Source organism: Brienomyrus brachyistius, chromosome 8 (assembly GCF_023856365.1).
Source record: "Brienomyrus brachyistius isolate T26 chromosome 8, BBRACH_0.4, whole genome shotgun sequence".
Lineage (NCBI taxonomy): Eukaryota > Metazoa > Chordata > Actinopteri > Osteoglossiformes > Mormyridae > Brienomyrus > Brienomyrus brachyistius.
Genome location: NC_064540.1, coordinates 13,081,448 through 13,106,907, shown reverse-complemented (window position 1 = coordinate 13,106,907; position 25,460 = coordinate 13,081,448). Strand labels below are relative to the sequence as shown.

The 25,460-nt window shown below is 38.0% G+C and overlaps 2 protein-coding genes across 3 annotated transcripts in view; both read left to right on the top strand.

Moving 5' to 3' along the window:
- The window catches only part of cdk18 (cyclin dependent kinase 18), a 49,922-nt gene extending 37,307 nt beyond the window's left edge, over positions 1 to 12,615 (top strand). The window contains exons 9-16 of one of the 2 annotated variants that reach the window (XM_049021616.1): positions 953 to 1,076; positions 1,296 to 1,416; positions 8,318 to 8,415; positions 9,395 to 9,500; positions 9,762 to 9,804; positions 10,131 to 10,221; positions 10,572 to 10,649; positions 10,786 to 12,615. In XM_049021616.1, the coding sequence (XP_048877573.1) occupies positions 953 to 1,076; positions 1,296 to 1,416; positions 8,318 to 8,415; positions 9,395 to 9,500; positions 9,762 to 9,804; positions 10,131 to 10,221; positions 10,572 to 10,649; positions 10,786 to 10,820 (696 nt within the window). In that variant the 3' untranslated portion in view covers positions 10,821 to 12,615. Of the gene's footprint in view, positions 1 to 952; positions 1,077 to 1,295; positions 1,417 to 8,317; positions 8,416 to 9,394; positions 9,555 to 9,761; positions 9,805 to 10,130; positions 10,222 to 10,571; positions 10,650 to 10,785 lie in introns of those variants that run through there. The other variant, XR_007399128.1, reaches the window with a different exon arrangement.
- mfsd4aa (major facilitator superfamily domain containing 4Aa) lies at positions 12,574 to 23,635 on the top strand. The gene is made up of 11 exons (XM_049021612.1): positions 12,574 to 12,692; positions 12,918 to 13,327; positions 15,279 to 15,477; positions 16,245 to 16,484; positions 17,879 to 18,026; positions 18,176 to 18,291; positions 18,646 to 18,819; positions 19,740 to 19,887; positions 20,411 to 20,481; positions 21,866 to 21,986; positions 22,761 to 23,635. The coding sequence occupies exons 2-11, from the start codon at positions 13,098 to 13,100 to the stop codon at positions 22,817 to 22,819; spliced, it is 1,506 nt and encodes a 501-aa protein (XP_048877569.1). The 5' UTR covers positions 12,574 to 12,692; positions 12,918 to 13,097; the 3' UTR covers positions 22,820 to 23,635.
- The last annotated feature ends 1,825 nt before the right edge of the window (positions 23,636 to 25,460 follow it).

The following is a 25,460-nucleotide window of genomic DNA, read 5'->3' as shown; positions in this document are numbered from 1 at the left end:
CACCCAAATCTAGAATGTATATAGTAATGGTAATTTATCCACTTAAACAGGAATTTTAATCCTTACAAGAAACACTGCTTGTAGCGTTATAATAACAACAATAAACATTATTAAGGCTTTTAAAATACTGTACATATGAAAGAAACTGACTCATTACAGCAAAAGTGCTTTAAAAATATTTAACATTAAAGTTTTGAAAGTTTCAAGTACAAATGAACATTAATCAAGTTTTTAGTTCAAGATCTAAGCACTAAATTCTGAACAACTGAGACAGTACAATGAAGCATGATATATAGGCAGTGCTAAGATATTATGCACGCTGAAAGTGCTTTGTTTTGCATCACTCAGTTTTTGTTGTAGTACTCTTGCAGCCTCTTAACAAGCAGGCATAATAGGTGCTTATTGGTTTATTCTGTCCTTATAATTATAATGTTAAGTAATGCAGTTGTAACTTGGCATTCACTGGAAGCTCAGCTTAACTGCACTCATGCTTTATTGGCTCCACAACAACACATAGCCTTATGTTTAACATGTATTACTTGCCTCATTTGTATGTTGCTTTGGACATAAGTGTTTGATTAATAAAAGTAAATGTAAATGTAGTATTGTAACATAATTCTTACCATAACCCAGAAACGCTTATCGTTGACACAGAAATAAATTATTGTCATATTGTCACCACCAAGTGAAGGTATATTTTTATTGTAGACTTGCTCCCCTCTCACTCTATAGAAGCATTTCCAAACTACAATATTATCTCATTATATATAATATAAAATCTCTGTTATGTGAACATAACATCTAATTTTCATAATGTTGTATTTTGATTTTAATGTTTCATATTATTTTTAAATCAATTTCTGCTTCTATAACATGACCCTGGAAAAGAATCCATGACAGTAAATGTGTGGCTCTCTCAATCTGCCTGCCTGTATCTTTCACTTTCTTGTAGATCTTTATGTTTCAGCTACTGCGTGGCCTCTCCTACTGCCATACAAGGAAGATTTTACATCGCGATCTCAAACCACAAAACCTTCTCATCAATGACAAAGGAGAGCTCAAGCTGGCTGACTTTGGTGAGGCTTACGGCACATTCCTGAAACTAAGAGAAATAATTAACCCTTCCGTGCTGTGAGAGAGAAACCATTCGGCCCTAAATTTCCATAAAGGGATTATTTCCTAAAATTTACATTTGTCATCAATTTTAAAATACGTGTTTAAGATTGTGTGTTCACTGTAATTCTTAAAGAAAACTTTTTTAAAAAGTATGTGATATGCCATCTTTGCTATTCTAGGCCTGGCCAGAGCTAAGTCAGTTCCCACAAAGACGTACTCTAATGAGGTGGTGACACTGTGGTACCGTCCACCAGATGTGCTCCTGGGCTCCACTGAGTATTCCACCCCCATAGATATGTGGTAAGTAATCCAAGGAGGCTGCCAAGTGAAAACACTTGAGGAAAACAATTCTGGAGAGTTAAAAACTGTAGTTCTTTTGCTGTCCTATTCAAAACTGCTGTAATGTAGAGGTTGAAAGTATCCTGTTAGTATTTTAGTAACTACAGTATACCTTAGGCATAGTTTCCCTTCATCTGTTCAATTGGAGGTAGGTGAAACTGTTCTTTGATTATTTAACCGGCATTCCAGTCATTTAGCCTTTGCTCAAAAATGAAAAGATTTAAATCACATAAATGAACAAACAGAAAAAAAATTGCTATGAGTAAACCATGCACCCTTCATTAAAATGATTACACAAACCAGCTCACTAAGCAGCGTAACAGCATACTACTAATGTGTTCATAAAGATATTCTTGCTACATTAACTTAATAACGAAGCCACCCTAATCACCTGACATTCTACTGTTACGTCCCGGTCTAGGGACGGGGCGTAAGCAGCGATAAGGATAGGGATATCGGGTCAGGGAGTAATTAACACCCAAGGCGTTGATTTTAACGGAAAACAATGTGTATTTGGGGGAAATGTGAACTTCAGGAGTGACACCGGCCAGAACAATAAACAAAACCAAGTGAACTATGTACCCGCGTACCGACAAAACTTCCTTAACCCGAAAGAAAAATGATACAAAAGTTAAATGCTGTCCTAAACCTCTCTGACACAAAACAGGGACAAAACGTCACACACGCAGAAAACAAATGGCAGTCACTCCCTACAACCCTTACACCCATACACACACACACACACACACACACACACACACAGTATTTACACCGGGAACCAAGTCCAATCCGTAGTCATAAGAATAGTCGATAATCAGACAGTAGTCAAAAGTCGAGAGCCAAAAACAGGTCGTAACAGTGGGTCAGGAATACAATAAGCAAAGCAAAGACAGAGAGCACGAGCAAAAGCTGTCAGGTGGGGTGGTGAGGCATCTTTTATAATCCGCGGCTGGAGAGGCGGGAAATGGGAACGAGGCGATGACAACCAGTCCGTCCAGTTTTGGCGCGGCTTTCGGGGTGAGAGATGGAAAATGTGGAACCGGAATCGGCAGTCTGACGGAACGGGATCTAAAACAGAAAAAGAATGGATGCACATACCCACCCACATGCATACAGGCATAACACCCCCACCCACAAGTGTTGACCCACACACGCAATAACAAAAAAAAAACACAATGGGGGTCCACAAATCAATGTGACCTCGACAAAGCATCAGCCACTACGTTCTCTGAGCCACGTCAATGAACAATGACCAGATTAAAACTTTGCAAAATCAGTGACCAACGTAAAAAGCACTGATTTGAAGAGGACATTCGACTCAAAAAGACAAGTGGGTTATGATCAGTATAAACGGTAATCGGGACACTCCTTCCACCTAGGTATACTTCACAATGTTGGAGGGCCAACAAAAGTGCAAGAGCTTCCTTCTGAACAGTGCTACAGTTTAGCTGGTGTCAAAGTAATTGAGTGGATGATCCAACCCCATGTCATCTTCTTGCAGAAGTACAGCACCAGTACCGCTAGCATCCACCTCTAGTTTAAACGGTCTATTAAAGTCAGAGGTTGATAGCACCGGAGTACTACATAACAACAGCTTAACGGTGTCAAAAGCCTGTTGACACTCTGGGGACCACGCAAAAATTATGCCTTTCCGTAAGAGGCTAGTCAGAGGTAAAACCACATCCGAGAAATTTTTACAAAAACCCTGACAGTAACCAGCCATACCAAGAAACATCCTAAGGTCACGCTTGTTCTGAGGAGCAGGGAACAAATGAATAGCCTCTATTTTCGCCTGCACAGGCTTGACTTCCCCTTGCCCTACATCCATCCATCCATCCATTTTCCAAACCGCTTATCCTATTGGGTCGCGGGGGGTCCGGAGCCTAACCCGGAATCAATGGGCACGAGGCAGGGAACAACCCAGGATGGGGGGCCAGCCCATCGCAGGGCACACTCACACACCATTCACTCACACATGCACACCTACGGGCAATTCAGCAACTCCAATTAGCCTCAGCATGTTTTTGGACTGTGGGGGGAAACCGGAGTACCCGGAGGAAACCCCACGACGACACGGGGAGAACATGCAAACTCCGCACACATGTGACCCAGGCGGAGACTCGAACCCGGGTCCCAGAGGTGTGAGGCGACAGTGCTAACCACTGCACCACCATGCCGCCCCCCTTGCCCTACAGTCTTTCCTAAATAGGTAACCATACCTTTACCAAATTCACACTTTTCTAAATTCAAGACCAAAGAAGCTTCATACAGTTTCCCAAAAACTATTTCTAGCACACGCATGTGTTCTTCCCAAGTATTGGTATAAGCTATCATCCAAATAGACTTCACAGATAGAGACATTACCCAAGACTTTGTTCATCAGCCGCTGAAACGTAGCAGGTGCGTTTTTAAGTCCAAAAGCCATAACGGTATACTGCATAAAGGTAACTTAACTGCAACTTGGTAAGCAGATTAAGAGTATCTGCCTAATAATTTATAATACACCTAATATATTAATATCAGGCGTATTGCAATGCCCAAAATATAGTAATCTTCATACATTTGGTGTATCCTTATGTTTAATAAACATGTTAGACTTTAAAATACAAAAACTCCCACCACCTATGTCTTTTTAACTTCTTTACCCACAATATCTCCATTTTCAATTTTTTATTGATTTTATTAGTTGAACAACACATCCACATATTTTTCACAAACAAGTTAAATGATTAACAATAAGCAATGACTAAGTCAAAATCATATTTACATCATTTATTTCATATTAAGACATGGGAAGGGGTAAATCAATTGTGTCAATAACTATAAACAGAATTAGATAAAAATAATAATGACAATAATAATAATGATGATAATGGGGGCTTTCATGGGAGATCAGGAAATAAAGAATAGAAAGGAAAAATCTCCAGTATCTGTATCTCCATTTTTGAACGATGTTGTTCCTACTGAGCTGTCCCTTTCTTCACTGCCTCTTTAGTGCTTATTGCTTCTATGATTTTTTAAGTCCAAAAGCCATAACGGTATACTGCATAAAGGTGTCCGGAGTAGCAAAAGCAGAAATTTCAGATGCACGTGGAGAAAGAGGAACTTGCCAATAACCCTTTAAAAGATCCAGTTTGCTCACGTAAGTGGCAGAGCTGATACGATCAATACAATCTTCCATACACGCTAGCGGAAAATAATCTGTTTTGTTACGGCGTTTACCTTTCTATAGTCGGTGCAAAATCAGAATGTGCCATCTGGTTTTGGCACCAAAACACATGGAGAACACCATGGACTAACACTGGGGATGGCTAACCCGTTTTCTTCAAGAAGACCAATTTCTTTACGGAGTACAGCACAGTTCTGGGGATTTACCCGATATGGATGTTGTTTAATAGGCACCTGATTACCAACATCGATATCATGACAGAGGACATTTGTACGGGACGGGGTGTCTGAGAATAAATCCAGGCATTTTCTCACGAGGGACCAAATGTCTTGTCGAGCTAAATCGGGGAGATAGGCTAAAACCGTTGGCTAAATTTTTGAGGACTTCGGAATTTGGCAGACGAGCACAGGGAAAACACAGTTGCCCAAGATTAAGATCATCTTGTTCAGGGGAATACTCCAAAGAGGGCACTGGGACAATCGGGATTGACAAAACAGGTAGGGCAGACATAGCATCTATGTCGGAATCTGTACGTGTGCAATAAGGCTTTAGCATGTTTACATGACATACCCGGGATTTAGGCTTACGATCGGGAGTGTCAAAACATAATCCGCATCAGTGAGTTTCTTGGAAATCAGATCAGATCCCAAAAATTGTGCCTGCAGAGAGGGATGAGGCAAACGCAACAAAACCAACACGCGATCTCCAACCTGAAAGAGCGTTTGATCACTTTCAAATCATAGAGAGACTTCATCTCTTTCTGGAAAGCAGTCAAAGGAGCTTGAGCACAATCCCACGCCGCATGCAACCTAGAATGAAGCGATTCAACATAATATACACATATCCACCCACACACATACAGGTATAACAATACATTAAACAGCAAAATTCTTTTCTAGCAAGATGTGACTGCTGTTTGGATGAAAATTTCAACATAAATACAATCACTGCCGGACAGCTCCGTAGCTTGCTCCGCCCAACTAATCCATACTCGCCTCACACTCACAAACCAGTATTTAGAAGCATGGATTACCTGGAAATGTGAAAGTTAATGTAGTTTTACCTTGTTGTAACATGTATGTCCAAAACTATTCCCAGGGCTCCAGGGAATATAGCTTTGACACCAGTTTGCTGACGTAGACACTTTGTTTGTAAAGACAATAACTCTAAAACAATTTCGTGGATCTTTTTTTAAAAATTTCAGTGATGAACTAGAACTTCTAGGATTTTTGAATTTTGAGACAGAACACCTTACTAGCCTGTCACCACAGAGATACACTGTAGCTCCTTTACCTCCTCCAGTTATGTCATCTCATCCCCGTTGAAGATGTACCACCACTGTGTCATACACAGATTTTGCAATGGAGCTTTACTGGAGCTTTGTGTGGCTGTAGTCGAGTGCACAGGGAGTTAAGTAGCAAGCTTCAGACATAAACTTATGGGGCTCCACTGTTGATGATTAGGGTGTTAGAGTTAATTATTTATTACTGCTTCACAGAAACATTATATGAATAAAGATCATCACAGACAAATTGCCCTTAAAATGAGAACTGTGTGGCAGAAATGGAAAGAAATTGCAGTAAGCTTTCTGAGCACAGTAGCTCTAAAAGTATTTTACTGATATGACTTTGCAAACACACTCTAGGGAAGTTTTGGACAGATTGCCCTAAAACTGAAGCACCACCACACAGTGATACAAAAAAATGTAGTTTCAGACATTTGATCATTTTAGTGAAATAACTCAAAAAATATTTGAAAGATATTGTTTAAAATTTTGAGACAAATTGCACCCAATTTGCAGCAGTGCTGTATAGTGATACCAGAGAGAGGGCCAGCTCAGACCCTTGTCAGCATGATAACTAGGGCTACACAAAATCACATCACAATTATATAGCTCATACAAAATAATTACCAGGGATTTAGATGATTGGCGTAAACATATGTCTGGACACCCGCTTTTTGGTACTATATGGACGTTTACTTACACCCACAACTTGGTAAGCAGATTAAGAGTATCTGCCTAATAATTTATAATACACCTAATATATTAATATCAGGCGTATTGCAATGCCCAAAATATAGTAATCTTCATACATTTGGTGTATCCTTATGTTTAATAAACATGTTAGACTTTAAAATACAAAAACTCCACACCACCTATGTCTTTTTAACTCCTTTACCCACAATATCTCCATTTTCAATTTTTTATTGATTTTATTAGTTGAACAACACATCCACATATTTTCACAAAGAAGTTAAATGATTAACAATAAGCAATGGCTAAGTCAAAATCATATTTACATCATTTATTTCATATTAAGACATGGGAAGGGGTAAATCAATTGTGTCAATAACTATAAACAGAATTAGATAAAAATAATAATGACAATAATAATAATGATGATAATGGGGGCTTTCATGGGAGATCAGGAAATAAAGAATAGAAAGGAAAAATCTCCAGTATCTGTATCTCCATTTTTGAACGATGTTGTTCCTACTGAGCTGTCCCTTTCTTCACTGCCTCTTTAGTGCTTATTGCTTCTATGATTCACAAAATCAGTAGTATGTGGCACTCTCCACTGACTGAGTTTAATAAACATAAAGATTCACCGAATTTCTACAGTTTACTAAATTTTGGGTGTTATATTAATATTCTACGGGTAAATAATCTGCTTACCAATTTGCAAGTGTAAATAAATGTCCATATAGTAAGAAAAAGCTAACATCCGTACAAAGGTTTACACCTGTCATCTGAAACCCTGGGGATTACTGCGCATGCGGTATATAATCGCGATAATATCACAATGTGACACCGTGCAGCCCTAATGATAACTAAGAAAATTCTTTGTCCAATCTTTTCCAATTTTATAGACAAAAAGTATGGCTGCTGATCTGGAACTGTTCATATTTTGAAACAAATCGCACCAAACTGAATAAATGGTGCTTAGACACCTGAGATGATTAGATGCTTATTCTTTTGAACACTCTCTGTGGATCACTCTATTATTACTGTATTTTCTGTTTAATCTTTGATGGACCTTATTACCACTTCACAAAAATATTGTATGGATGAAAATCTACACCTGAAAATGTACATGTCAAAATTACCTCAAAACTGGTAAACTGGAACTGCAAGACAGGGGCAGCCCAGAGCAAAAATGAAGCCTGCAGCCACCATCTTGTGGACACAGCCACCTGCCATCTAAACATATTCTGAGGATCTTTTTGCAGATCTCCTCTGAACATTGTACAGGTTAATGATTCTCAACCTGTGAGGTGTGATATAATCTTCTGAGTTTTCTATAATAACATTAATACATTAATATTAGTATAATAATAATTATACAAATTTTCGTTGATAGACTTCCCATTTGGTATATTGTGTTTGTTAGTGATTCATTAGTGGTTAAGTATATCCACATGAATTTAGAATATTTATATGCTACTTTATCACTAACAATTATTGTATTTGTCCAGTTATAAAGCCATTTTGCATAATTTTTACTAGTTGTTGCAGATATGAATTTCATACCCTCAATATAAGATGCATATATAATTTTTCATACTGATGTTGGTGTCATTGAACCAATGTAATGACTCTTGGTTGTTACAAAATGTAAAAATGTCATGACCACTGCATTGAAATTATCCACAGCAATGCTAACACTGGAACATTCGTGCTTCTGATTTTAGGGGGGTTGGGTGCATTCTGTTTGAGATGGCAACAGGTCGGCCCATGTTCCCAGGATCGACAGTGAAAGAGGAGCTTCACTTTATCTTTCGACTCATGGGTAATACCATAAACAGCATGACCATAAAATAGTGCTGATAGCCAAGAGAAAACAATCTGCCACATCACAGTATACTAGGATGGGTGGTACAGTGGCTCAGTGAGAGGCACTGTCCCCTTAACCCTGTTTTGGGATTTGTATGCCACCAGTCCCATCTATATGTGTACAGTGTGCATGTTCTACCCTGTATCACGCATGTTTCCTCCCACAGTCCAAAAACATGCACTTATGCTAAACAGTGTCTCTAAATTGCCGGTACAGCGTGTGGGTATGTGTCTCACAATGGACTGGTATTCCATCCAGCCCTGTGCTGCCCTGGTAGGCTGGAGCTTCCTTACCAAATTTTGACAAGGATAGAAAGTGGCTCCATCTATTCTCAAGTTAAATGACATTTTCATAAAACATTCTGCACATTTTAATTTGATCTCTATAGCCATCTCACTAACATATTTTAATATACTAATAATGTATATTTTTACAATTAAGAGTTTCTAAATTCTTTTCTTCATTAAATACAATAACTTTCATGTATTTGTGCTGAGAGGGGACCAAATCTGGACCTTTCTCTGGATTGTAACTTTGGTAAAGCAGATTTCAGTGGACCTTGAATTTTGTTATATCCTATATTTGTACATTTACTGATCTCCATTGATAAATACCCAAAGGCAATCTCCTGAATGTGACAAACAAAAATTTTACTTGTGCATATTGTTCCAAATCCATCAGACTCCAGTGACCTCCATGAAGGTCATACTTTAGCTTTGAGACTTGATCTATTTTACATAAATAAAACTACTTCCTCTCACCTTACCAGTGTTCAACTGCTTGTTGTTCATTGACCATTGTACATGTCTAGCCAATTTAAGTTGGACCACAGAAGGAGTCATTCATCAAGGACATTGTCCGTACAACCAAAGTTCCAGCTACTCTCCTAAACATTAGCAGATGTCTACATTCTCACTTTATTTTACATGCACAGGCACTCCCAATGAAGAAAACTGGCCTGGGATAACAGCCAATGAGGAATTCAGGTCTTACCTCTTCCCCCAGTACAGAGCTCAGCCACTCATCAACCATGTACCTAGGTAACTGCTAAAACCCGTATGGGTTCACAAGTAATCTATGATCTTTATCACAAGGTAAGTATACCCTTTGAATGATAAACTTACTGCTGCATGCAGCAAGTAAATGTCAAATATGAGAAACAGGATTATCCTGCATATTTTCCTGTTCATATTCTTAATTAGCAAATAAGCAAACTTCTTGTTTGTTGACATAATAGTGTGAAAATGATATGAGAATAAGATGTGTTGATGCTTTTGAAAATTAAGTAATGCTAATTTCAGATTAGACACCGAGGGAATTGACCTTCTTTCAAGTCTACTTTTGGTAAGAAATATAACATTTAAATCAAACATACCATGTTTCGTTCAGTGTAAAAATTAAACAAATTGCAATGCACATTAAATATTTGTCAATATTACCAATAACTAAAACCTTATAATTTTAATACATTAAAAAGCTGTCAAGAAAATTTTTCAAAGGAATATTTTCAGTTTTTTCCTAGCTAATTGAAGCTAAAAATAAATTACTGTAAAAAAAATCTAACACTTAAATAAGCAGCATTTTACATTACCACATATATATTGTATAAACACAGCATTATACTGTTTGAAAAGTATAGTAACTGCTTCTTGATGCCTTAAATCCTGCAGTATGAAACGAGAGAGAGGATTTCGGCTGAGGCATCACTAAAGCATCCATATTTCAAGAGCCTAGGAGAGCAGATCCACAGCATGCCTGATAGTAAGATGACATTTCCTCCTGATTCTCTTTGGGAATCATACTCTGACCTGAATCTATCTCTGATTTGCATTAACAAAATTAACAATATTAATGAAAACAAGAGAGTCGTCTTCATACATTTATACCAGTGAATTAAAAAAAAGAAAAAAATGTTGTAATCTTAGAATGAATTTGCCTGCACTCTACCAAGCTGTAAATGTTAATTGACAAGTATTGTCTGGTTTCCCATTTCTGAAATTCTATATCAGCTGATAGCAATAGGTAAAAGGTGTACCAGTGTAGTAGTGGTGTGCGCATGGTTTAATTAGTACAGGTTTTCCCTCACATCTCCCTCACCTTCCTCTCTCCAGCATCCTCTGTGTTTTCCCTCAGAGAAGTGCAGCTGCAGAAAGACCCTGGCCACAGGGCCTCAGCATTTCAACAAGGAGGTAGGCCTCTGTCCACCACGGACATTCCTGTCACTTCACGCTGCATTGTAAATGTATGTGTGACCCTCAGAAAGAGCATGCAAAAAACTTGCCATAAAGACACTTGTATTGGTGACTTTTTGTCTCCTCCCCTTAGCTCGAGGCAGAAACCGGAGACAGAGCATATTCTAATCCTTTAGAAGAATGGTGTCCTAAAGAATAAGCAGAACCACGCATGTAAAGAAATTAGCTCTTCAGCCAAGACTCCTGAGAAAAAAATCCGGTCCATAGTTTTGGATCATGCAGCATGGAAATCTTCTGTAACCCTTCAAATATGAGCAGGCAGCGAGAACTGCCTTTGCATCACTCCAGTGAGGTGTCCAGAAGAAGGCAACAAATATGAGAACCAATAAGCAGTTTTTCGTAGCACCTTACGAGCCAAAAAAAAAAAAATGATGCAGAAAAACAAGTAGCCAATCAGCAACAATCAGTTACAGCAATCTAGCTTCCAACTTGTGAGAAAGCTTGACTTCGTAACTTGTTATAGGAAACTATGGTGTAGGTCAAGTTAAATTTTCAAGATAAATCAAACATTTGTTACGTTTTTCTGGGTGTGTTTCTTTTGTGGTAAATGAAGACAAGTACTGGAATATGTATTTTATTTAATGTTGTGCTTTTTATTTCCCTTCAGGTTTTGGTATTTTACATGTCATTTATATATGGGGCCATAAAATGAAGAAAAAAGTTTTATCATAGGTCAGCATGGTGGTGCAGTGGTTAGCATTATTGCCTCACGCTTCTGGGACCAGCGTTCGAGTCTCTGCAAGGGTTCCATGTGTGTGGAGTTTGCATGTTCTACCTGTGCCATCATGGGTTTTCTTCTGGGTTTCCCCGTACAGCCCAAACGCATGCTGAGATCGATTGGAGTTATGAAATTGGTTGTAAGTGTGAATGGTATATGAGTGTGCCCTGTGATGGATTGGCATCCTATTTTGGGTTGTTCCCTGCCTTGTGCCTGTAGCCTCCGCGATAGGTTCCTCCAGATCCCCTGAAACCCTGCATAGGACAAGATGGATAGATGGATGGAAGTTTTATCACAAAAGTAATTAAAATGGGACTGTAAAATACATATATCCCAACTACGCAAATTCTATTCTGTGAAGACACGAGGCCAACTTGTGATATATTGATTTAGATATTTTCATATGTAGATTAGTAAACAAAAAAGGTGTTCTTCAAATTAATGTACAGTGACTGTATTTCCCCACATACAAGGCTGATGACACCAGAACAGTACTATTATTGATTAAATGATGACTTCCAGCCCTATGTGCTTTGCACTTGATAAATGTAATAGTTCAGGGGAAGAATATGTATGTGTGTGTGTTTGCTTGGATAACAGCATTAAAATTTGATATAACCAAGGACAGAATACACCTTAGTATACCTCTTTATATTGTCACTGACGATATAAAATATGTCTCTTATTTGTTATAGTTAAATGCAATATACCATGTAATGTTGTATACTACATTATCTTGCACAACCAGTAAGTATCTCTGCGGCACTTTTCTTACATATTCATTGCAGATTAGTATAACTGTAAATACAAGAGAACCTTTACTAAAGAGCAGGGTACAACTCACCACTTAAATTATATCACTTAAAATATATTTCAGGAACACAAAGTAGTTTTGTTGTAAAAGAAAATATTTATTGTCTTAAAAGATTACTATAACTATTTTAACACAAAATGTTACCACTATTTGTTAGTCGTATGACAAACATTACAAGTAACTGCTGATTTAAATGATTACGGGTGTTTGTTTTATAAAATGTAGTTTATTTAGATTTTTTTGCATAAAATGTGGTACTTAATATGTTGTGTGATTAACTGTATTACAGTGTGATGAAACAGAATGTAACGTGAGTACTGCCAAAGCTGATTAAAAGTTAAGACCATAATAAATGTATAAATCATGTTAAACTTGTTTTCTCCCTTTTTATACTTAGGACTACACAAACATTCGCATATACTGGTGGAAAGACTTACCCGAAACCGCGGTAACATATTTACAAAAATGTTTTTCTGTGAAAAATATATTACTACTTTATCCTAGAGGTACAACGCTATGATGTACTACGAAATACAACGGTGAACTATTAACCGTTGTATGCATTAACCTCGAGAAAGCACTGTTTTACTATACCGAAACAGAAAGGGGAGGGTAAACTTAAATGCACCTGCTTTAAAGCCCTTACCCCTACCGCTCACCTGACATTCACCAGGGAGAAAAGAGGAAAGAGAGAAGAAGCAAACAGGGGAGGAAACAAAGTTGTTTGACAAGTATCAGGAACACTGACTGGAGGAGAAGGCACCGACTCCAATATCTACGTACGGCGTCCCCTGCTACCCGACTTCGGGGATGAGAAGGGATCGCTCATCTGTTCATTCCTGACAGAGCTAAAATGATTGTAGACGAGCGGATTCTCAGTCTCTTTAAAAGGAACTGGCAGCATACCCTAACATACTGGAGCGTTTTCTTCAGTTTCGGACTCTGCATCGCCTTCCTAGGTCCCACGATACTGGACCTTCGGTGTCAAACGCAGTCCACGCTGCAGGAGATCACCTGGGTGTTCTTCTCCCAGCAGTTCTGCCTGCTTGTCGGTAGCTCTATCGGTGGGGTCTTCAAGAAAACGTGAGTTTTTATTTAAGTAATGCAAACACTTAATGTTCCATCCGATGTTAATTGAGGGAGGTGAATTCGTGGTTTTTCATGATACACTTTCTTGCCTGTTGAAATGACTTATTTTACAAAAATCTTTCAGCCGCGTATTCCGGTCAGGGGTTGCGGGGTGTTTCACTATGTGCCTAGCGAAAACCTAGTGACTAGTTAAAATAGTATAACTTGGTTGTTTACTTCAGCAGCAACAGAAGAGGTAATTATCGAATATATTTTAGCGTTTTTCTGGTGTGGTCTGTTAAGTCTTGTTTCTTGGTTGTTTTATAATATTATTAGAAATATAGATGACAATTGTGTCTGTACTGGAATCTAAAGAAGTTTAAATAAAACATAGATGTGATCGTCGGGTTTGTGCCATAGTATTTTAGCCCCGATGCCAATCTTCCTTCAAAAAAAAAACGGACAAGGTCCAGGCAAACTTGACTTAGTCCCCGGTCTTTTCAACAGCTATAACCCCCCGGTTTGTGCAGTGTTTCATCAAAGTAGATGTTTCAAAAGCCATTTAAATGGAAGCTGTTTGACCTGGAAGTGTTGGTGGCGTTTGGTTATTTTGTTTCAGTTCTTAACGCGGATTTCATTTTCTGCCCATCGGCAAGTATATTCACAAATTAACTTAATTGTCTTTAATCTCTTCTGTGTGACTGTTTAGCTGGCATTGTGCCAGTTTAGGGATGGACTGTTTGACACAAAGCAAATCATACATTTAACAAACATTCCTTTTTTGTGGTATGGCAACAATGCCCTGTATGTCCCCAGTGAAACAACTTGCATTTTCGCTGTTAGTGCGCTAGTGCGTTTTGAGAACTTGGATACCTTCCAATGGAAAAATATTGCCATTAATAAAAAGGTGCCATTAATAAAGTAGTTTTTTTTTATTAGCTGTATTATGTAATCAGTATTGGTGTAATGTATAGTATACGCTTAAAGAAGAACGTGCTGTTTTTATTTTATATAATTATTGTTCCAGTCTGTTATGGTGTGTGTGTGTGTGTGTGTGCATTCGCCAGAGAAAGTGGATGTAAAAATAACTTATAACCACTGTCCATGAACCTAAGACCTCCAAAAAACAAACCGATTTTCGTTAGTATGAATACTGTGTGGTTAAAGGTTTTACATGTTTCGACTTTTAACACATTTTTACTTTTAACATTTAACATTTCAAATTAAGTTAACTCGGGGCTACTATAATTGAGTGTTTGTTGTGTTGTATCAGTAATATAGGTTATTCCCAGGCCAACAATTTGTCAGCAAACCCGTTGTCCTTCCAGGTTTCTCTTCAGTATCTGTGCTTTTGTTTATTAAATTGTAAGTGAAACCAAATATCATACATTGTTTATTGTACTTTTTCAGATTAATCTTTATCATGTTGGAAAGATAATCCTGTATCATTATATCTTTGGTATTGAGTAGTGAATAACCTGATGGAACTTTCTCGGAGGCTAACAGGAACGGCACTTTGTAGGTGTACACTTTGCTGTGCTTTTATATCACGGTGTCTAATTGTGGTGAACTAGCTAGCAAATACAGATTTCTTAGTGGTGTTTAATCTTCAGGCCATTATGAATCCAGGACTAGATAAAACTTGGTCTACTGAGTTATCAAAAAGTGAGTCAAGGTGACCCAGAGGTTTTCGTTCTAAAAAATAAACTGCTGAGAAAATGTTCGTTTCACTGTTAAGGAAAACTTTGCTTTTATCTGTAAGATAAAGAGCTTTGTAGAGGGCTCATTGTTGCACCCTGTTCTTTTCCTTGTTGCTAACAACCAATATACTGTGCAGTACAAACCGTATCTCACACACATATATACAATATAATATATAGCTACAGCGGACTTTAATATTATTATTATTATTATTATTATTATTAATAGTTTGTTTTCCATGTTGTTCTTCCTCTCTGCTCCTTAGGCTTTTTTGTGCATTGTCTGCCCTCCTCCTGTCCTCGCTGTCAATCTCCCTGGTTTTTGCCATCATTCCCCTTTGTCACAATGTGCTGCTGCTTGCAGTCGCTATGGCCATCGCTGGTCTGGCCATGGGGGTCATTGACACCATCGCCAACATCCAGCTGGTCAAGATTTACCAGAAAGATTCTGCCATCTTCTTGCAGGTGAGGGAATGCTCGGTGATCCTAACGTCCATAGCTCCTCGTGTGTATGATAAGTCATAGCTCAGCTTCCTATGCTCAGATAATTATGCCCTGGAATGTATGCCAAATTTATCGTATTTGAAATCAGTAATATGATGGAATGTATGCAGGTACACAGTTTCTCATAATAGTAATTGTAGTATTAGTACTGCAGTGCAAATTAAGAATGAGAGAGGGAGGTATGCAATTCTTCAAAATATTTTCCTATCATGTATCAGAAATTTCATGTCCAGAAAGAAAAAAAATCCAAACCAGGATTTTATGTTAATGAACCAGTTCAGTATAAAGAGTCAGTCAGAATACTCAACTGGTTGGTTGAATTGGATTGTTACTTTCTGGACCTAAAATGTCTGCCTGTTTCCTGTGAGTATATTGATGTGATAAGCTGCAGAGTTGCTGTGGTAACCCATGATATTTATGTCGATTTCAAAAATCATTTTAAAAAATGTGATCTTAAATCATCCTGTCATTATGTGACTGCCTGTTTCAGAATGGAGAAAATAAATGTTGACATCACTTTTGCTCGGGAAACTTTCTTTTAAATTAGCCCATTGAGTGGAGTTAGAAAGAAGCAGTATATAAAAATTAAGTGGAATACCTGACACAACATGCGAAGGAATGCATAATAATATGGGGAAGGAATCAACTTTGTTTCACCTGTCCAAATCGTCTGTAGTCTAATAAATGTCACCTCTTTTTCTACACCCCTCCCTGCGATATATACACAGGCTCTTCACTTTTTCATTGGCTTTGGTGCTCTGGTGAGCCCACTCATTGCTGACCCCTTCCTGTCTGAAACAAACTGTGTGGTGAGCAATGACACAGGGAACGCTACTGCTATGATGGAGCACCTGAGGAACACGCTCGCAGGAGGCCCCATGCCTAACGTATCCCAGTACCAGCTGCCTGTGGAGGGCAAGGTGATCACGCAGGTCTCCTTTGCCTTCTGGATCATGGCCCTCATAAATGTAAGTAGCACTATCAGAATTTTTCCTCCTTTTGTATTCATTAATACTTTAATGAACACATCGTCTTCCTGCCAACCATTGAAATATTTTTAAATACAGTGTTTCACAATATTTTACTTATGCTAAAAGTAGCATAGCTGTGTCCATTTTTGTTACCCTTTAGTATACTAGTAGCCACGTCTGTCTGGAATAAAGCTCTTGAATGGTTACAGCAGTAAGCTTGATGCATGCAAAATGATTGACTTTGGCCATTCGCAAAATGGTTGACTTGTTTACATGTATCTATGCTGAATTTTTGTAATAACAAGCATGTTTGTTTAATTAGGTAGTTCTCATTCCTTGGTTGACATTTGATGCAAGACATACCGGATGAACTTTGTGCAGGAATGGAAAGGAACATTTTGCATGATTGTCACTAAACCTTAATCTCTAATGGACTTTTACTTCTAGTTAAATAAATAACATGAATAAGCCATGCTGTTGATTATTGTAATTTCTCAGATTAGCCTATTGAAAATGTAATACAGAGTAATGATTTTGCTTTTCTTGAGCAGTTTATTTTTCCTGTTGCACGGTAGCCTCCTAGCATGCGGTTTTTAATGGATATCATTCTGGATCTCTTTCTTTAATTTCTTTCCCTTCCCTTTTTCCTTTCTGTATTACACTCTGAAATTATGTTTTAATATATCACAACACATCCATGGAAAGCACTTTAGGATGACTCTGTTGTGAAAGCCATTATATAAAAATAAATTGCACTGAACAGAACAATACAACAGCATGTTATAGATGAAAAATGCAGCCCCACTACCAGTCTACTTAATCCCTGTAAGTGTGAAGTTATATAGACACTTCTAGTATACTGAGGAATAACTTCACTGTAGAGCTGCATTACCCTGACTGGAACAGGAATCGGTGAAAGTGAAGTAGCCTAAATAACTGAGTAACATAAATATCAGTTAAACCAAGTAGAGAAGTGGATTGTCAGTTGGCAAATAACAACTTGCTGGTGTTATAGCTACTATTGACCTGTAAGTATAGCTGGAAAGAGATTCTCAAGTTATGAGTGTGACCATTTATTAATAGTATGATAAGATTCTCCCGGTAAAAGTTAAATGTTGTATGTAAATTCAGTTCCCATCCCAAATGAGTCAATGACTGATCCACAACTGTTTATGCATTGCCTTTTCAGAAAGTATGTATGCATTGCATATTGTGACTTTTAGTCAACTAAATTTAAATGAGCTCATTTTCAATATTCTTTTATGCCAAATGTTAAGCTATGACACATCTATGAATCTGATTTTTGGCGAAGCAAAGTGTTTTCTGGTGATTCTTGCCATTCATACTGTGGGTTTAATAATGAAGTTCATCTGACTGCTTTTCTTTACCAGCTACCCGTGCCAATAGCAGTATTCATGTTAATGTTCCGGGAGAAGCTGATTCCCTGCTGTGCCAGCGGTATGCCACCATTACTGGATCGGGATGAGCTTGCAATAGAAACTTGTCATGAGTCGAATGCAAAGGACCCAGACGCTGGCGGTAAGCAAAAAAACGTCCTCCGGCAGCACTTGGGTGATTGTACTTGTACAATGCTTTTACAGAACATTGCAAAGTATTGTGTAACGGAAAGAACAACCTGCTAAAAGTTCATAAGAGAAATGAGTTTCTGAAAGGGTCTGGTTTTGCAGGACATAGTGATCCATTCTGCTGCTGTCAGAATAATAGTCTGCGAGGCCTGCCCTCATCCTTCTTCGGAATCCACATCCTGGGTGGGATGGTCCTTTTTATGACGGACGGCATCGTGGTGAGTGTCCAATTGCTATTGCAACAGCAGGAAGTGTTCTGTAGCTGACTGCACCCTGTCTGCTCTTACCATTTCAGTAAATAGACTGATAAGTGAATCATGTCTTATTGGCTCTCTTGTAAGTGTTTACCTTCAAGGTTGATAAAGCACCTAGTGACTGAAGAACAAACAATGTCATTTGCCTTTTCATTGTTGCAGCGGTTAAAGAACCTTTTTAGCAGAGTAATAGAGTTTAAATCATATTACTACAAGGTTATTAACTGATAAATGTTCAGTATGTCATAGAATGCTGCTGTTCATTATGTTGTCATTAACGATTAAATGACCATATTCTTTACTTTGCATTTTCTGCAGGGTGCTTATGCAGGGTTTGTTTATACCTATGCAGTGGCACCCCCAATGTCACTGGCACACAGGACAGCTGGCTATTTGGCCAGTGTCTTCTGGGCCGCCATCACTGTGGGCCGGCTTGTATGCATCCCGCTCTCCTACCGTTTCCAGCCTGTTCGACTTCTCCTAATTAACCTGGTAATGTTTAGTCTTATTTTCAGATGAGGTTGTATTTATTTTAATTATCTTCGTCAAATGCTTAAACTAATGTCATATGCCATATACTTTTATAGAAATATTTACAACTATTTTAATATTGTATTTTTTTTCCAGTTTGATACAGATTGAGATACAAGAGCTCATTCTACCTTAATATTATCATTAGAGGTGCACCGATCCCACTATTTCAGTTCCAATATGATCCTGATACCTGAGGTTATTGGCCGATATGAGTACTTTTTTAAACTAATAAATACAAATGGAAATATGTCAAAAAAGCTTTGTTATGCTTCTAGAAACATACGCAACATACTGTTGCTCTAGTCATTTAATCTTGTTTTAAGCATTTTTGAAGCATTTACAGTTCAGTTTCAGTATCTTCCAGGAGAGTATACATAAGTGGCAAATGCTTAAAATGGCCCACAATTTTTCTCCCCTTGGCAATAGCGTCACTTAAACATTGTTGCAGTAGCAGCCCCTCATATATGACAAGTGTGCAAAGCAGCCCAGTGTAGCAATTCCCAATTCATCCATTGCTTTTGTAATATTACTCGCGTTGACTCGTATGGTTGTGTGCACTTTGCTAAGTGGCATTTTTCACTACTTTCACCTTTCAGTACTTTTTAAAAAGATTGCAACTTGCTGTGCTACTACTTATTGTTTCATGCGTAAAATACTTCCAGATCATCACCCTCTTATCTGATATTCTTACGCTCATGAAAATGACATCACAGCAGTGACTGCGCTCACACCCACTGAGTGGCAAAAAAATCTGGGTAGTTATCGTTTAGTTTGAATGCCGCAAAAAGATATCTAAAATGGGGGGAAAAAGCTGATATTTTAATTTATTCATGAGTATCACTGAGTTGATATATTTCCTTGTCTTCCCTGTTTACCAGGCTGGTGTGATCATCACTGTGTTGCTGCTCCTCATTTTCTACACCAACAGTGTCTTCTTGTTTGTGGGAACATGCCTGCTAGGTCTGTTCCTCAGCAGCATCTTCCCCTGCATGGTGGCCTTCACAGAGGACATCCTTGACTATCAAGGTATATATCTTGAATACTGTTTCTCTCTTTATCAGCTCTGAAGGTTCTTCAAGGTGATGATACACAAGACAATTTTTGGAGCAGTGTTGCCAGGCAATTGCCCACCAGGTGACACAAACTCATCTGGATCTGGATGAAAAGTCGCCCAACTGCTGATTTTAGTTTTTCAGATAGAAAGGCAGGAGAACATTTTAAACTGGACTTGAGGAAGCACTTCTTTGCACTGCATGTAGTTTGAGTATGGAATAGTCTTCCTGTTAGTGTAGTGCAAGCTAAAACTTTCGGTTCCTTTAAATCAGAACTAGATAAGATTTTAACATCTCTGAGCTATTAGTTAAGTTCTCCCCAAATGAGCTTGATGAGCCGAATGACGACCTCTCATTGGTAAATATTTATATGAGTATTGGTTGGCAGCATTACTCAAAATGTTGCCCTGTGTTTTGTCACCTTAAGTGTATGAGTCATTGTGTTGGTCTTCGTAAGGAAGCACTGGTTTTCCTTTGAGATATCTCTCTTCTCACAGGTTGTGCAACAACAGTCCTGGTAACCAGTGCTGGTTTAGGGGAGATGGTACTTCAGGTGCTTGTGGGTTCGGTAAGGGATGTATTTTTTTTTTTCCATACTCCTTGTGCTCTCTTACTTGATCATTACTTGTCTCTGATATTTATTCATTATTTACCCTTGCATTTCACTTATGTGCTCTGATGCTCCCATCATTGTCCATTGTAAGCATTCCACCATTTTTTCCCCATTCTCTTCACCTGACTGCATTTTATGTCCATACACTATATTGCCAAAAGTATTGGGACACCTGCCTTTACCCACACATGAATTTTAATGACATCCCATTCTTAATACATAGGCTTTAATATGGAGTTGGCCCAACCTTTCAGCTATAACAACTTCAACTCTTCTGGGAAGGCTGTCTGCTAGGTGTGTGTATGGGGATTTTTGACCATTCTTCCAGGAGAGCATTTGTGAAGTCCAGCACTGATGTTGGACGAGAAGGCCTGGCTCGCAGTCTCTGCTCTAATTCATCTCAAAGTCATTCTATCAGGTTGAGTTGAGGGCTTTGTGCAAGCCAGTCAACTTCCTCCACACCAGTCCACTTGGCATAATGCAGTCAGACAAGTACCGTTCTCTAGGCAACTGCCAAACCCAGATTCATCCATTGGATTGTCATATAGAGAAGTGTGATTTGTCACTCCAGACTCTAGAGTTCTAGAGTCCAGTGGCGGCATGCTTTACACCACTGCATCCGACACTTTACATTGCACTTGGTGATGTAAGGTTTGGATGCAGCTGCTCAGCTATGGAAACCCATTCCATGAAGTTCTCTCTGCACTGTTCTTGAGCTAATCTGAAGGCCACACAAAGTTTGGAGGTCTGTAGCTATTGACTCTGCAGGCAGTTGGCAAATTCTGCACACTATGTGCCTGAGCATGCGTTGTCCCTGCTCTGTGATTTTACGTGGCCTACCACTTTGTGGCTGAGTTGCTGCTGTTCCCAATTGCTTCCACTTTGTTATAATACCACTAACAGTTGACTGTGGAATATTTAGTAGCAAGGAAATTTCATGAATGGATGGGTGGCATCCTATCACGGGATCACACTTGAATTCACTGAGCTCTTGAGAGCCACCCATAATTTCACAAATGTTTGTAGAAGCAGTCTGCATGCCTAGCTGATTTATCTTAAACACCTCTGGCTATGGAAGTGATTGGAACATCTGAATTCATTGATTTGGAGGAGTGTGCCAATACTTTTGGCAATATAGTGTACTATAGCATACCATATTATTTTGTCACCATGCACAGTGTACTAATATGGTTGGTGTAAAAATAAAGCCCCATTTGACTTGACCTTATTTAGTGTTCTACTTTATGCTTTTAAAAGTAATGTATGTGATGGTGGGCACCTCATCCCATGTAGCCTTCGTATTTCACACCTTTTTCCAATACTGCCCCTTTCTTTATAGATCATTCACAGTGAAGGCAGTTACAGTTTCCTGCTCTGTGGCATGATCATTGGCTGCATTGGCTTCTTGCTGTTCTTTGGTCTACTCTTCTTTCATCGCATGCACAAGAAATACCTGGCAGGTATGCTACCCTACATATGCACACACTGACCTGTGACATTTTTTTAACCCACTGTTCCTATTTTAATATTTTTATTTTACTTGCACAGTCAGGGTTGAATAGGACTAGGCCTCAGAAAGGCAACTAGGTGTAGTAGAACTTAATTTTGTGGCATCAGTCTAATACTGACATTTTTAGTAAAATGTGACCCGTGCTGGCAAAATGAGTCAGAATAAGCAAATTTTCAAAATGGTTACATCCGTTAGAAGTTGTTTACATGAACAGGGCTTTATAAAAACGAGTTCTACTGGTTCAGAGTGATGTCATTGGAAATTCTATGCAAATTTTTAGAAAGTAGGCAAACCTCACTTTACGGTGATACCAAACAATCGGGGGGGGGGGGGATTCCCAGTCATGCCGCGAGTGAAAATTTAAGATAAAGGACTAATTTCTGAAGACAAAGCCCGTACAAAACATTCAAATTATGATGGTTTAAGGTATTTATTTGCTATTTTGATTATTGGGATCGATAGATGACTTGATGGACTAATTTTTGGGAAAATCTCAATTTCGACGAAAATTAACTTTGACATTTTTGACTCTGCACAGGTTAATTACGGGCTATTCCGACTCATTTAGCCAGCACAGGTCACAAATACTATTAAAATATCACATAAGAAAATAACACACAACAGTACCTTTTTATGGTGAAGACTTGTATGTTGTGTAAAGACTAAAGCATGTTGCTGTATGTACTTGTATTAAATCATATGGCATTGTGTAAATGTCTTGCAGGAAACTCCAAAAAGTCGCCCATGACTGAGGAACCAGGGCTGGATTGTGTGCAGCAGTGATATTCAAAGATGTGGACAATGGTGCAAAAGGAAGACTAAGATTAATGGACTGTGTCCAGGTATTTATGGGATGCTTACTGGGACAAGTTAGAAGAATGAAATCAAGCAGTATGATATTCGGCTTCACTATCACTGCCCTGGTCCTGTTTCGAATGTACAGTGGGCTTATATATGTAACCAACATTTTTTTTGTTAAATGCTCTTTACTTCTCTCTAGTCATCAGATAATTTATTTCTTAAAAATTATAAATCTTAAAATTTAACGTTCTCCAAAGATCAAAAAATTTATACTGAAAACGGATTCCATTTATATGCAATAAAAATATGCTCTTCACAACATGCTCTTCTTCAAGACCATGTTCCTCCTTGAATGATGAATTGTAGATTTTTTTTTTTTGTTTTGTTTGTTTTCCAACATGTTCTCAATGAATGAAAAAATATTCCAGTGTTAAACAAAATCACACAACTTGATCAGTCTTTCAGTGTCATGTACTTTTTGTTGTCTTGTATGTCTGAATACCTAGAGTTTTATCATTCTCTCTAGTCACATACACTTCACTAATGAAATCATTAACTTTTGGTCACATTGACTAGCCTTGCACTTCAGGATTTTGTCTGGTTCTGCATTTTACTTTTCGCATAATTACCTTCTGCTGGTTCATGTTCAGAGAGGACAAAGCATATCTTATGTTTCCCTTTCCATGAAATGGGGGAAATTTTAAACTGTGAACTACCAGTTTAGAATTTATAATTATATACATTTTCTACCAATCATCTGTGAATGATGAGAATAAAGATGATTCTTCACCACCTTGACCATAAGTGTTTTAATTATTTTTAATTTTCTTTTCTTTATTTACATTTTGTATAGTTTACTCTTTGTTGGTGATATCAGTTTGCTTAGGGGAAACCTTTATTACCCGTGAACGCCTATGGTGTTTATCACTGTCTACCGAGAAGGCCGAAGGTCATATTGTAACGTTTGTCACTACCCAACAAAGCCATAAACCTCTTCTCTACTAGCCTCCATAATTCCAAACTTTTGCTTACAAAGAGAAAATTTGTTGTGTGGTTTTGAATTTTTTTAAAACACTTTCGTATTGTGTGAAATATTTTATGTAAGGCTGTCTAATAAAAATCACAACATTATTATGAAATACAGTTTAAAGAATATACAAAGAATACAAACATTATGGAACACAACTTTTATGGAATTATTTAAAAATAAAAGGACATTCATTATTGAAATATTTTTCATAGATTATTATATTATGGTGTTCCACACAAACATTTCCAGCAATTTGGCTACCCTGAAATGCACAAATAGCTTTTAATTTCTTTTCCTTTTAATGTTTGGCAGATTCTGCATAAAGATGTAATTTACATGCTTATTTAAATAAAGTGTGAGAAAGTGAGATCCGATCGTTAGCGGTCAGTCGAGACACATGCGAAGGCTCATGTTAATGCCAGGTGTGAATGGACATATTTAGCAGTGTCAGCTTGTGATCAGATCTCCCAGGATGCATGTTCATACCAGGGCCTGCATGTGGCATCACATTTTCTTGGTAGTTTTTGTTTGTTGTGGAACCGAGAGGCTTAATTTACTTGTCTCTGTCACAAAATTTAATGGAATAATTGTGTGAGATTCAGAGAACAAATTAATTGCTGCAATTATTATTATTGTTAGAAATATTTTAAACCATTAGTTCTTCTAGGCATTTTTAATATATAATTCTGCTTTTAATATATACCTCTTTAATGAACTCCAGCTTTATAATGGATTATGATTTTGCAATAGGATGACATGCTCTGGGTTTCTGAAAGTAGTTTGTTGTAAGCAAAGACAGTAATATGGTAAAATATTAGGCTAAACTTAGAAGAAAAAGGAAGAAAAGTAAAACTAGATACTAACTAGAAAGGAAGACAAAAGAAATATGTGTGATGTGTATATGCATATATGCATTCACTAACCAGTTTATTAGGTACTCCTAATGCCCAGCTACCCAGGAGTCCATCTCTTGACGCCCCCTCCCCCAGTAAATTGACTATTTGTGGCCAACTGGGGGCCCCCAAACCAACTCAAGAGTGGCCAGCTGCACATGCATGTTTACAATGTGTGACTATTTTTACAAGTTGCTCATTGTCTAAGACAAAGCAAATTTTGATTTGCTGTTGAGACCTTTGAAAGCTTCATGTTTTGGGGTTAGCCCATTTTTTGCCATTCAGCAAGATATTAGTGACGTGTGGGAGGATGTTAGAAATTCTTGTTAGTCTTTATGGTGTTACTCAATTTGCATGCGGTTTAATATTTCTGCTTATTACCTTTACACAGTACTGTATAAATAATATAATCAACTGATCCCATTTGTTATGTGAACTAAACGCTGTGGGCTACTAGTAGTTTGCTGATGACACAATTGTAACCACTGGACTAAATGGTAGCAGTTTATTTTACCTTAACATAACATATTAAATATTGATTTTCAAAAGAGTCACTATTATGCATTTGCTATATTTGGTTTTTACTCATTTGCATGAACACATTTCACCGACCATTTTCTCGAACACAATCCCGGAATAATCCCTTTCATCAGCATAAAATCCACATTTCCGTGCTGGAAGCTAATACTTTACCCAAAAA

Excerpts from the sequence above, each read along its gene's own strand:
- mfsd4aa (XM_049021612.1), top strand. The coding sequence starts at position 13,098 with ATGATTGTAGACGAGCGGATTCTCAGTCTCTTTAAAAGGAACTGGCAG. Across the intron at positions 13,328-15,278 it reads GGTGGGGTCTTCAAGAAAAC|GCTTTTTTGTGCATTGTCTG; the intron begins GTGAGTTTTTAT and ends TCTGCTCCTTAG. Across the intron at positions 19,888-20,410 it reads GGACATCCTTGACTATCAAG|GTTGTGCAACAACAGTCCTG; the intron begins GTATATATCTTG and ends CTCTTCTCACAG.